General features: G+C 37.1%; 1 protein-coding gene across 1 annotated transcript; it reads right to left on the bottom strand.

The window, feature by feature from the left end:
• Window positions 1-1744: 1744 nt before the first annotated feature.
• Window positions 1745-9135, bottom strand: LOC127673213 (zinc finger protein 431-like). Its single transcript, XM_052168818.1, has 4 exons — window positions 9063-9135; window positions 3699-3815; window positions 3430-3490; window positions 1745-2108 (listed from the first exon to the last, which is right to left on the bottom strand). The coding sequence occupies exons 1-4, from the start codon at window positions 9133-9135 to the stop codon at window positions 1745-1747; spliced, it is 615 nt and encodes a 204-aa protein (XP_052024778.1).
• Window positions 9136-13110: the final 3975 nt, after the last annotated feature.

Genomic DNA, 13110 nt, shown 5'->3' with positions numbered 1-13110 from the left:
GAAAGTTCACAGCACAAAATGCCTACATGAAAAAATTGAAGAACTCCCATGCTGGCAATTTAACAGCATGTTTTAAAGGCTACAACAAAAAGAAGTGAGGGAGCAAAGAAAACGAGGAGGAGACATCAAGAAATTTTCAAGTTGGGGGATGAAATTGATAAAATAGAAAGAGAACAATTCAGAGAATTAATGAGACATGGAGTTGGTCTTTTGATCCTTTTATTAGACAAGATAAACAAACCCCTATTAAAAGATAAAGAATATACAAATTAATGAAATCTAAAATGAAATGGGGGATTAAATAAGAGGTAATGAAGAAATCCAGAGAGTTGTAAAGACATAGTTTAAAAAGGGTGCATTCCACCAACTTGGAAATTCTAAAAGAAATAGATAACTTCCTCAATCGATTCCACATCCCAAAATTAAACTAGAGAAAAACAACTTAAACTGACATAAACATGAAGGAAAACAGAATTCATTAAAAATATGTCCCCAATATGAGCCCACGTCTATGAGATTTAGGGTAGAGTCCTACCAGACTTTCAAAGAGGATTTAACAATAATTCAGTGTATTCAACAATATAGAAACAAAATAAATATTAGTCAATTTATTTTCTGAACTCCTGATTACTCATATATCCAGTGAAGAAAGACAGTGTGATAAAAAAAAGAGAATTACAGACCAATTATCCCTAAAACCACAGATTCAAAAATACTTAAAAGATAAAACAAATGAAATAAAATATAAAACATATCAAAAGATCGTCCACCATTAACAATGAGGAAGGCTTCATTCTAGAAACAGTGACGGTTCAACAAAATGGGATTAAAGTGTAAGAAAAACCAAGAATTGATCATCTCATGAGGTAATGTAAAATTCTCTGACAATATTCAACACCACTTCATGATAAAATTCTCGGAGTTCTGGTGCTTACTGGGGCTGGAACATGGCTCCTTCTATTCCATAATCAGCAGCTTTCAATATTTCAAATACATCACGGCCTAATCTTGGCTTTCCTGGAACTTGCTTAGAGATCTACCTTGATCTCCAAGATCTGCATGACTCTGTCTCGTGAATGGTGGGTTAAAAAGCATGTAACATCATGCCTGGAACTAAGATTTTCTGTTTATATTTTAAAATTAGAACCCAGAATCCAAATCTATCCCTTGGCAATTTGACACATACTTGTATGTTCATATGTCTACATCAAAACAATAACCAGGTAATAATAATTACTAACATGATACAGTTCACTTTCATACAACTGCAAATCCGTATGTTTAGCTGAATGTAATTTTGTCCTAGTAGAACCATTCCTTTAATGCCATTGAATATCCTTGATCACAAGATTAAGCTTCATTCAACTTCCTGATGATGCCTTGTATTTTGAACCTTTCTTTTTTTATTTTTCCTTTCTTAGTTTCTATGTTTGTTAAAAATTTTCATGCCAAATTCTATGCGGTGATTTTTGTGACTTATTTTGTCAATACAATTAATGTAAACATCTTTACCTTAACCTCAAGGAGACTCTTCAGATGAGGGCAGCAAACTTCTTTACAAACGCATAAAAAAAAAAAAAAATCTCCAGAATGGAAATAATCCCAAGCACCCATGTCTTTCATATCCTACTATGATACCCTCCTAACTCCCACTTAATTCATGATCATATTCATTATGTTTCTCTCCAGCACACAGAATTAGGAGATTTATCCCTGGTGAAAACACTTTACCACATTGATTACATTAATAAGTTTTCTCTCCAGTATGTGTTCTTTTATGATACTGGAGATGACTGCGCTGTGCAAAGGCTTTACCACATTGATGGCACTCATAAGGTTTCTCTCCATTATGTGTTCTTTTATGTCTTTGGAGATCACTGTGCTGTGCAAAGGCTTTACCACATTGATTACATTCATAAGGTTTTTCTCTTGTATGTGTTCTTTTATGTCTTTGGAGAGCATTGTGCTGTGCAAAGGCTTTACCACATTGATTACATTCATAAGGTTTCTCTCCAGTATGTGTTCTTTGATGTCTTTGGAGATCACTGTGACATGCAAAGGCTTTACCACATTGATTACATTCATGAGGTTTCTCTCCAGTATGTGTTCTTTTATGATATTGGAGAGAACTGCGCTGTGCAAAGGCTTTACCACATTGATCGCATTCATAAGGCTTCTCTCCTGTATGTGTCATTTTATGTGTTTGGAGATGACTTGGTCTTGTAAAGGCTTTACCACATTGATTACATTCATGAGGTTTCTCTCCAGTTGATGTTGTTTTATGATATTGGAGATTTCTGCATCTTGTAAAGGCTTTACCACATATATTACACTCACAGAGTTTCACTCCAGTATATCTCCTTACATGCCTGCAATGATAAGTAGCACATGTGAAATCTTTACCACATACATTACTCTTATCAATCATATAAGTAATATGAATTATGTTTACAATTTGTCTAATGGTAAAGAAGCATCAGATCTTAAGGTTTTAGCACCTTATATGTTCATGTTGTTCTCCCTCATCATGAGTTGTTCAAGACACCTGTGATGGTTATTACATGGCTCATATTTATAATACCATCTTTTTAAATGATGTATTTTAGCTATCTGAATAAAGTTAGAAAAACTCTGATCTTTATAAAACTGATTGCATTCATATTTTTCCTCTAGTGTGAATTACAACACATGTGACTGGGAACAAGGACACACTGAAGAATTTCCAAATTCCTAGTACCCATTAAGTTCTTTTTACACTATGAGATTTGGGATATTCCCTGTAAAGCTAAAAACCCAACAAATTACAAATGTTTTTCCTATTCCTAATTTCTATCAAAGGCAGAATATTACATATGTTCTTGTTTTAGAACAAAAATTTTATGCTTCTTCTTTCCATATCACAATGCTCACATGATTATTATCTATTGTGACACATGATATACCTAATAAAAAGAATGATAAATTAAAGGATTATGCATTGCATTCATACTGTTTGAATTTTTGTTTCTCATAACATGTTCAATATGGACTAATGTTTCTCCACAACAATATTCTTGATTCTCATAAAATGCCCTCTCACCAAACTGAACTATATTACTACAAGAATATTAGTATCACCAAATTTTCTATGGACTATTTGCTTATTAGAATGTTTTGGGTATAAATTTATCACTATTCAATGCAAAATTTCTAAATAGTATGAGACTATACAGATTGGCAGATCCACAGCAAAGGTCTAATGGAGCTACTTATCAAATGGATACAGAAATCAGATATTGGATCTTGAGGTACATGGTTTTGTAAGAATATTATAATCATATCTACACTTAAAGGACTGTTATTTTACACTCTAGCTTTTTGCTGGAGATTTCATAAGATATTAAAATTTCCTCAGAGACAAATTTGCATCAGCTTGCACATGAAAATTACCTTTCATGACTTCTATTATTTTGACAATGTTCTTCAAGATGATGCTCTTCCCAATTATAGCCTAAAACACAGTACCAGAAAATGAATGATATACTATTGGAAAATAGGCAAAATTAAAGGTACTGTGAATTTTAACTGCACCGTGAAAGTTGCAGTGAAAATTCAGTGAAACTGAAATATTCAGCTCAATTTTCATACAATTAAAATAATAGAAGTTCATCAATAACCAAGAAATATCTGTTTTCTTCAGAAAAAAATAACAGTCTTACCTATAGCTTTGAGGTTCAGGTAGGTTTCCAACATCACATTTTTGTAGAGACTCTTCTGGGAAGGATCCAGCAAATTCCACTCTTCCTCAGTGAATTTCACATGCACATCATCAAAAGTCACTGCATCCTAAATATCCCATACATGTACAACACAATGCATGATTCTAAAATCACCGGAAAATAAATATATGCTTTCTCAAATATATATTCACATAATTCTCGTGCTTGCTCTGCTTATTTTCTGACTCAGAATTTATAAAGACTGTGTCATTTTAGAAGGATCTTTAATTATAAGTTCCACCTCTGTCACTTTTGAACACTTTGAATAGGATACAGCCTTGCTAGAGAAATGCCAACTGAGAGGGACATGCAGGGGAAACAGATTCACAATACTGAGAACATACCTGAAAAATTGTATGAACATTTACTAACTACAAACATGATGGGCAAGCTGGGTGTATTTGCTCATGTCTTTAATCACAGAGGCACAGGCAGGTGTATGTCTAATAACTTGACACTGGCATGACCTTTGTAATGTGTTCTAGGAGAATAAAAGTTATATTTTAAAACCCTCAATCCCTACAAAAATCAACAAAGGAAACAAAAATGTTAGAGAATTCACCGTTCTTTACTAAAGTTCCTACAAAGAATTATACATTCACTACACATCAGAATTGATCTGGCAAAAACAAGAAGAGTAACAGTTTAAAATATAACATTAATAAACTTTTGATAGAAGAGAATATATGCATAAATTATTACAAATGGACAGACGAAAATAGTATTAATATAAATGTTGATCATAAATAAGCAACGTAGGGCAGGAGAGTGAGCACAGATTGGTGGACAATTTCTCGCAAACACATGGGAACTAACTACCACTCATTACTTCAAGATTAAGAGCTTCGAGGCCATCTACTGACAACAGTAAAGATGAGGCACACATGGTATTCATATTCATGTACACAGGCAAAATATTCCTATTTATTCAATTATTTCAGAACAAACACAAGACTGAGAAAGAATAGCATTCATGTGAAACCTAACGAACCTGAATACTCAGATAATATTGATGTCATGAACATATGCCATTCTTAGAAATAGAATATAGTCTACATATTTGGCCAAATTTCAACATTAAAAATGTGGAGGAAAAACTGCCCAAAAATATGGTTGTATTACAAGTACAAGACATGTGTCTTTTGTGGTTTCTTTTCCTACTTTAAGGACAGACAAGGTTAACAGAGAAATTTGTTTTGGAATAGAAAAGCAAAAAAAAATTAAAAATATAAAACAAACTGACTTATAAAATAGATTATTATTAAATAGCATATCTATCTACTATATTTTATATGATTTAAAGAAAGGGATTATAGTGAATGTATGGGAGCATGAGAAGAAAGTTTAAGGGTCAGTTTCAGTCACAACACAGTAGATACCAAGAACACAATGTTTTCCCTCTAAAAGAATTGGTGGGTTAAATCTGGAGAAGAGACTGAGAAAATGGCCAATGAAACTTTGCCCCACTTGAGTGCAATTCTATGGACAGGCACCAATCCATGACATTATTAATGATACCCTGTTATGCTCCCACACCAAAGCCTTGAGTAATTGTCCATTGAGAGGATTCACCCACCAGCTGACTGAAAAAGCTGCAGAAATCATGATTCAATCCTTGCATGGACCTTGGGTACTCTTATGGAAGATTTGCTGGAAAGATTGAAATCCCTGAGGATAGGAACTCCACAGGAAGACCAAGAGACTCAAGTAACAAGCACCCTTGGAGACACTCAGAGACTAAGCCACAAGTCAAATAGCATACACAGGATGGATTAAGTCCCCTGGCACATATATAGCAGATGTGCAGAGGTTCAGAAGGTCGTCTAATAACAACTGTAGCAGGGGCTTTCCCTATAGCTGTGGGGGGGAGGGGGCTATCTTTCAAATCTGTTTCCTTAACTGGGCTGCCATGTCTGGACTCAGTAAGAGTGGATGTACTTAACTCACACGAGACTTGATGCACCAATTTTGGGGATACCTGGGGGCTCCCACAAACTCTTAAAGAAATCAGAGAGACTGGGGGAGGTACTCTGTCATAGCAAGGGACATACAATGGGGATCGAGATAAGGGTGACAATGAATATATAAATTATTGGAAAAGCAAAAAAAGGAAGAAAAAATAAAATTTTTCATTCTATAAACACTATCCTGGACGATATCTGTAAAGGCTCCTCCTTCACGATCTTCCACAAGCTCTGTAAATAAAGCCAGACAGGAAAGACAAGCCCCGAAAGAAATCATCCTATCTAGAAGTTTGATTCAATTAACTACATCCTGACCCTTGACATTATAGACAAATGTTCATCCTGTGATGTAAATTCATTCAATCTTTCTTCAGGGATCCTAACAGTCTGTAGGAACTCCTACTCCGTTCAAATGTCTAAAATCTCTTCTGACACACACGGCAAAATCTTGAAAGTCACCTTTTGTAACAGTTTGGTTACTTCCTCTCCTTGTACATATCACTCCATGGCAGATTTACCAATGCCTTAGTTATCTCAACAACCTCTGGACACGGGGATTGAACTCCTTTCTCAGAGAGAATATTAAACAACACTGGCTGACCTTACAGCTCTACAATGATAACAGCAAACACTGTCAAAAAAAAAAAAAAAAAAAAAAAAAAAACATGGACCACATGAGCAAAAGGGTTGGCTGCTGAAATTATCTCCCTTCTAAACCCCTCTAATATCCCTACTGCTTCAACTACACAGTAGGACAGAAAGAACAGGTTTTGTGCTTAGCAGTTTCCATGTGGTCTCAGGTCTCAGGTGGCTCTCAATGTTAGTCTATGTCCTCTCATATTTAAACAAAACATGGAAAGCCAAGCAACAGTGGTTCAAAACTTTAATCCCAGAACGTGGTGGGGCAGAGTCAGGTGGATCTCTTGTGAGTTTGAGGCCAACCTGGTCTATAAGGACAGCTCAGGCTAATGATGAAACCCTGTCTCAAAAAAAGAAAAAAAAATTAAGAAAACCTAACAAACCAAAACCTTTGACAAGCACACAAAATGCCCCACCTGTCTCAAACATGCTTCAAGGCCATATGACCCATCCAGATCATCTTCCCCCACAGCCTCATGATCTGTCAGCATGTTAAAAGCACTGCTGTTATTTTTAAAATATATACGTGCATACTTGAATAAAGCTCAGCCTAAACTTTTCATGTAACCATTCCCTGGGCACTCGATAATTTATTAGATGCCAGGCTCCCTGCTTAACACATCAACTGCAGTGTCTCATTCGTTTACCAAATAAATTGCCATCATCTCTGCCACGCCAGGCATAAGCAGCAGCCATCTTAGTAATCAAAGTGATATCTGTACCAGATACTGGTGTTGTGTGGAATCCCTAATGCCTAACACACACGTGTTATCCAACTCAGCCTATGATGCTGTCAGCACAGACATCATCAGCAATGCTGGGGGAGCTGCAGTGTCTAGGATCTGTGGTAGGCTAACAGCGAAAGCCATTATTAAGTGATGTCAACTCACATTCCTTTCTACAGGTAGATGAACATGATCTTAACCACCCAGATACTTAATTCCCATCATAACTGTAAATTAAACTTCCCCAAACATGATGATCAGCATGTCACAAAAAAATGAAATTCTCTTCTCCTGAACTCTTAAGCCTGGTATTGGTAGTGCAAGGTTTTATTCCCAGCACTCTGTAGGCAGCGGCAGGCAGATCTCTAGTGAGTTCAAGGCCAGCTTGGTCTACAGAGCAAGTTCCAGAACAGCCAGGGCTACACAGAAAAAAAAAACTATCTTGAAAATCCAAAATAACAATAATGATGATAAAGTGTTAATAGAAATTTTTTTCAGTCTGGACTTCCAGACTCAACAGATGGGCAATTCTAGTTTTGTTTTGTTTTGTTTTGTTTTGTTTTTAAAGGAAAGTAACAAGTTGCTTTCCGATAAGATTTACCATTGCTAGCTGGGCCTGGTGGCGCATGCCTGTAATCCCAGCACTTGGGAGGCAGAGGCAGGTGGATTTTTGTGTTGGAGGCCAGTCTGGTCTACAGAGTGAGTTCCAGAACAGTCAGGGCTACACAAAGAAACCCTGTCTCAAAAAAAAAAAAAAAAAAAAAAAAAAAAAGAAAAAGAAAAAAGAAAAAAGAAAAAAGATTTACCTTTGCTTTTCCAATGGCAAAACTGTGTTTCCAAGTTTCTCCAAAAGCAATTAGGGGATGGAAAGGAAGAATACACGCGGACGTAAAGAATGGTAAACCTCCACACTAAGACAATAGAAAACAAACAAGCAAACAAAAAGGGGTAACTGGACCAGGAGTAGCATGTCCCCCCAACACACACACACACACACACACACACACACACACACACACACACACACACACACACAGCTCTGTAATACCCAGCTTCATTTCAAAATCTCCTCAGTACTGAATCTTCAACTGCTCCTGGGTCTTCACCTCTCCACTGATCTTTCCTGGCCTCTCATACTGGCAAGGCTCAACTGCTACTCATTTTCATTACCCTTGTCTTAGTCAGGGTTTCTATTCCTGCACAAACATCACGAACAAGAAGCAAGTTGGGGAGGAAAGGGTTTATTGAGCTTACACTTCCACGTTGCAGTTTATCACTAAAGGAAGTCAGGACTGGAACTCAAGCAGGTCAGGAAGCAGGAGCTGATGCAGAGGCCATGGAGGGATGTTCCTTACTGGCTTGCTTCCCCTGGCTTGTTCAGTTTGCTCTCTTATTGAACCTAAGAATACCAGTCCAGGGATGGTCTCAATCTACAATCTCCCCTCTTGATCACTAATTGAAAAAAATGCCCCACGGTTGGATCTCATGCATGCACTTCCCCAACTGAAGCTCCTTCCTTTGTGACAACTCCAGTCTGTGTCAAGTTGACACACAAAACCAGCCAGTACATTTGACCCCTTGTCAACTCGACACACCAACATATCACTATTAATCCTCAACCCTTATTTCCCCAATATCTAAATAACTTTAAAAGTCCCAAAGTCTTTACACATTAAAAATTCCAACTCATTAAAATATCCAATATCTTTTAAAAATTCAAAGACTCTTAAGTGCGGGCTCTACTAAAATACATTATACCTTCTAGAAAGAACAATATCAGGGCACAGTCACAATCAAAAGCAAAACTCAGACTCCAATAAATGTAATCCAACTTAACAGCTCACCATGTTCTGAGCTCCTCCAAGTGCTTGAGGCATTTCTACAGCTCTGCCCTTTGTAGCACACAGCGTGTTTTCTAGGCTCCAGCTGCCTGTACTCCACTGCAGCTGCTGTTCTTAGTGCTCATCTCATGTTACTGGCATCTCCAAAACACTGCTGCTTTCTGCTGTAACTAGATTTCACCAATCGCCTCTCATAGGTTCTCTTCATGGTGACAAGCCTCAACTTCTATGCATTACCCCTTCAGTTCTGGGCCATCAATTGCAACTGAGGTTGTACCTTCACCAATGGCCTTCCATGGCCTCTCACAGTGCCAAGCCTCATCTACACTATCTCACACAGACATAGCAGCCAGCCATTCTGTTGAGGGCACACCCTTAACTGAGGCTCCTTTAGATGACTGCAGCACTGAAATAATGAAATGTTGGCAGCTTTAACTCTCTCCTGACTATGTCTCTTTGTGTATTGAGATTATCACTTCCTTCACACCTCCTCTCCTAGTATTCAATATTGACCAGCAATCTCTCTTGAACATAACCAAAACATCAGTAAAGAGGCCACACTCAGCCAACACTATGAAAATCTAGACAGAAAACTGTAACAAAGGAATAAACAACCACACAAACAAGACAAACTGAGAAACCTTACCTAGACCAATAATCACCACAAATGCAGTTGCCCAGACACCAGCATAGAAAGATATGTAATACCAGACAGGAAAATAAGTCACCATCCTCAGGTTCTCACTCCTCTCCTTTTCCACAAAAAACCTCTTTTGCAATAGACTCTTACATGTTTCACTTTAGTTTAATTTCTCAGGACATGTTAGAGGGGAAGAAGGAAGAAGAAAAAGAAGGAGGACGAGGAGGAGGAGAAGGAGGAAGTGGAAGAGGAGGACGAGGAGGAGAAGTGAAGGAGGAGGAGAAAGGAAGAGAAGAGGAGGAGGAAGAGGAAAAAGATCAATCAGCATAAAGGTCTAGAAAATATTTCAAATTAAATCATGAATTAAAATTTTTCATAAACCAAAAAGATGCCCATTAATGTACAAGAAACATCAAAAATACCAAATATTGGGAAAAAAGTCCATTTGCCACGTAATAATCAAAACACTAAGCATATTAAAGAAATAAAAAACAACTACAGCAAAAAATAACAAACAATAGAATGAGTAATGTATGAAATCAGAACTATTAGATTCATATCTGTCTTCAATTTTTTTAAGGAATGAATTCATTACTTATACAAATTTCTCCCTACATATACTCCTAAAGGCCAGAAGAGGGCACCAGATCCCATTACATATAGTTATGAGCCACCATGTGCTTGCTAAGAATTGAACTCATGGCTAGTGTAAGAACAGCCAGAGCTCTTAAACTCTGAGCCATCTCTCCAGGCCTGACACTGTCTTCTTAATGTATATTATTAAAGGAAAAGTAGATTGGACACAAGTGATGCAAATTCACAGAAACCACCCGGCTTCTACAAGAAAGCAACTAGACCAGATGATTTGGAGAGAATTACAATCAGCCATGATACTGAAGTTATTCAGAGGTCATGGCCTGAACTTGCAAGTAAGAAGCAACCACTAGAGACCTCACAGGAAGTCACATCTGGCTGCTGCTTCCGATCCAACCCCATAGTGGACCCACCACGCCAGCACCCACTGCTCAGCCACATGTTCCTCCCCATTGAGGGCAGATATCTTGCGCTCACCATGCCTTCATTTCAGAGCTTCCCTGAGGTCCCCTCACAGCACCCAACAGCAGAACTCAGAGCAGGACACAGAGAACCATTAAAACTGCACAGCCACAGTGACCACACAGAATGAATCCTGGAAGCTCCCACCTCTTTGTCTGACTGGCAGGTCCAAAGTGTGCTTCCTATCTAGGACCACACCTACTCAAGATCTCAGGAGTGGTTTGCATTCCATTAACATTTGAAATAAGATATCAAGAGGCATCACACAACACACAGCCCTGAGGGAGGAACAACATTCCAGCTTAGGCTGGTCAGCTTCCTGCTTCTCCCCCTCTGAAGCCAGGACCCAGCATTTTCCAGTACCTGTGCCTGAGCTTTCCTCAAAGCACTTGTCTTCTTTCCATAATAATGAAGAAAAGTTTGCCTAGACCATTACTGAAGGTTCATTGGATGTATCAATCTGACCCAGGAATTGATGAACCAATGTAACACCAGCCTGGTCTACAGAGTGAGGTCCAGGTCAGCCTCTGCTATACAGAGAAACGCTTGTCTCCAAAAAAAAAAAAAAAAAAAAAAAAAAAAAAAAAAAAAAAAGAAAGAAAGAAAAAAAAAATAACAAAAACAAACCAAGTGGGTTTTTTTTTGTTTGTTTGTTTTGTTTTGTTTTGTTTTGTCTAAATCCTGGGCTCAGGGAAACTGAAGCTCCCTTCTCAAACAACCTCATAATAAAAGCCAGAAACATAAGCGAAACATAAGGGAAACACTGTTGAGCACTATTACTAGTCAGCACATTTTCAACAGTGGCAAATTAAAAAAAAAACAAAATACAGTTGAATTAGTGCAGATTTTCTAGATAAACCTATCTCAAATCATAGAGAAAAACGAATCTTTCTATGTATATAGAAAGGGTAGTTAACAGAATGTCCTGATAAAGGCTGTCAGCCAAGGGAAGTTAGAAAAATCCAGGACTGGTGGATTTCATGTTGCAGGATATTACAGCTGATCTTCAGTGTATACCAGCATATTTAAGATATAAGTACTTCCTAATGCCAGTTTAAAAAACAAACAAACAAATCACCTTTGCTTCATAAAAGATAGGATTAGAGATTTAGGAAAAGTCCCAGGGTTAGCCTTAGGGTTAGTGTTAAGGTGGCCACCATTACTCTTGATGGTCCCACTGAGTCAATCGTATCCCTGTTACACAACGAAGAAATGTTAAGGTTGTGGTCAGTCTCAGGATCAGGTCAATGGATTTGTTTGTTGTTGTATGTGAACTCAGTTTCTATCTTTTTGCTCTTCTGCCTTCTTAGTCCTCATTTTTTATAATATCAAAATCTTTCCTGTCCCAGTGAAAGTGGAAAGTGAGTTATCCAAGAACCTAGAATTCCCAGATGGGAAATATCTTTACATTATTATGAGGTCCTATTCACAGACAACAGAAAACCTCTACTCCTTTAGTTTTTCTAAGTTTCATCTGGGAATCCTCATAAGATGTACAAAATCATGGGACTTTGTGCCCCTCTTTGGTAGTAATATCATAAGTATTGCATGGGCCATTTGTCTTCACCACATCTTTAGTAAATATAACCAAATTGTACAAGACAAAATGGTCTCCATCATTACTCTTGCAGGTCTCACTGAGTCAATAGGACTTTTGTTCTGTTCTTATTCTGATAGCTTCTACCTTATTCACTCAATGTTTTCTCTAAAGAACCTAAAAGTTTATCCATACCACTTCCAAACTAGCATACTGAAAAAGGAAGTGATGGCTCTGATATTCACAAAATCAAACAGATAATCAAGGGACAAGTTGCCAAGGGCAAGACCGACTGCTGCCAGCAAAGAATATCTGTGCTACTCTGTGTTGGGTCTCAGTGTCAGTTATTTATGCAGCTAATTCCCCTCAGTGATAAAATGGCCTTCAGTACTCTTCTGCTCTAGATATGTATGGCTTACTTTCTGTCCAAATTAAAAATATGCTTACTAAGGATTTTTTGTGAAGTTTTCACAAAATAATCAATGAAAATTATGGAAAAAAATTTTGGACAAGCAATAAACATAAATTTGTGGCTTAATGAAATTTGTCTTTTATTACTTATGTATAGAATATTCACATGGGATCATGGTTTATTCTTCACATCTTTTTCTTAATACCAAATAGATTACAAGTAAAGTAAACTGGTTAACTTAGACTAAGTTATTTTTATTCAGAATAAATAAAACTTAAAAATTAATATGAATAGACAAATGTATTTTTAATCAATAAATGCCCACATGTAAAATAAATATGAAATGATATTATGTCTCTGAATCTTTATTTGTAATGGGTAACATGAGGATATATATTTAAATTCTAATGTCTACTTTTAAGTAACTGATATATGTAAACATACAGATCTGGTCACAGTGGTGTCTCTATGAACCATATCACAATTCTAGTACACAACATGGTAACTATCCCTTAGGGTTCTAAATTAGTTTTAAAGA

The sequence above is a fragment of the Apodemus sylvaticus genome, chromosome 22, assembly GCF_947179515.1.
Source record: "Apodemus sylvaticus chromosome 22, mApoSyl1.1, whole genome shotgun sequence".
NCBI classification, from domain to species: Eukaryota; Metazoa; Chordata; class Mammalia; order Rodentia; family Muridae; genus Apodemus; species Apodemus sylvaticus.
This window is presented reverse-complemented; position numbering and strand designations above follow the sequence as displayed.

Bases quoted from the DNA above. Each gene is read 5' to 3' on its own strand.
- LOC127673213 (XM_052168818.1), bottom strand. From the start codon at position 9,135: ATGAAGAGAACCTATGAGAGGCGATTGGTGAAATCTAGTTACAGCAGA. The intron at 3,816-9,062 runs GTAACATGAGAT...AGGATGCAGTGA, and splicing joins GCAGTGTTTTGGAGATGCCA to CTTTTGATGATGTGCATGTG. The intron at 3,491-3,698 runs GTAAGACTGTTA...ACTGTGTTTTAG, and splicing joins CCTGAACCTCAAAGCTATAG to GCTATAATTGGGAAGAGCAT.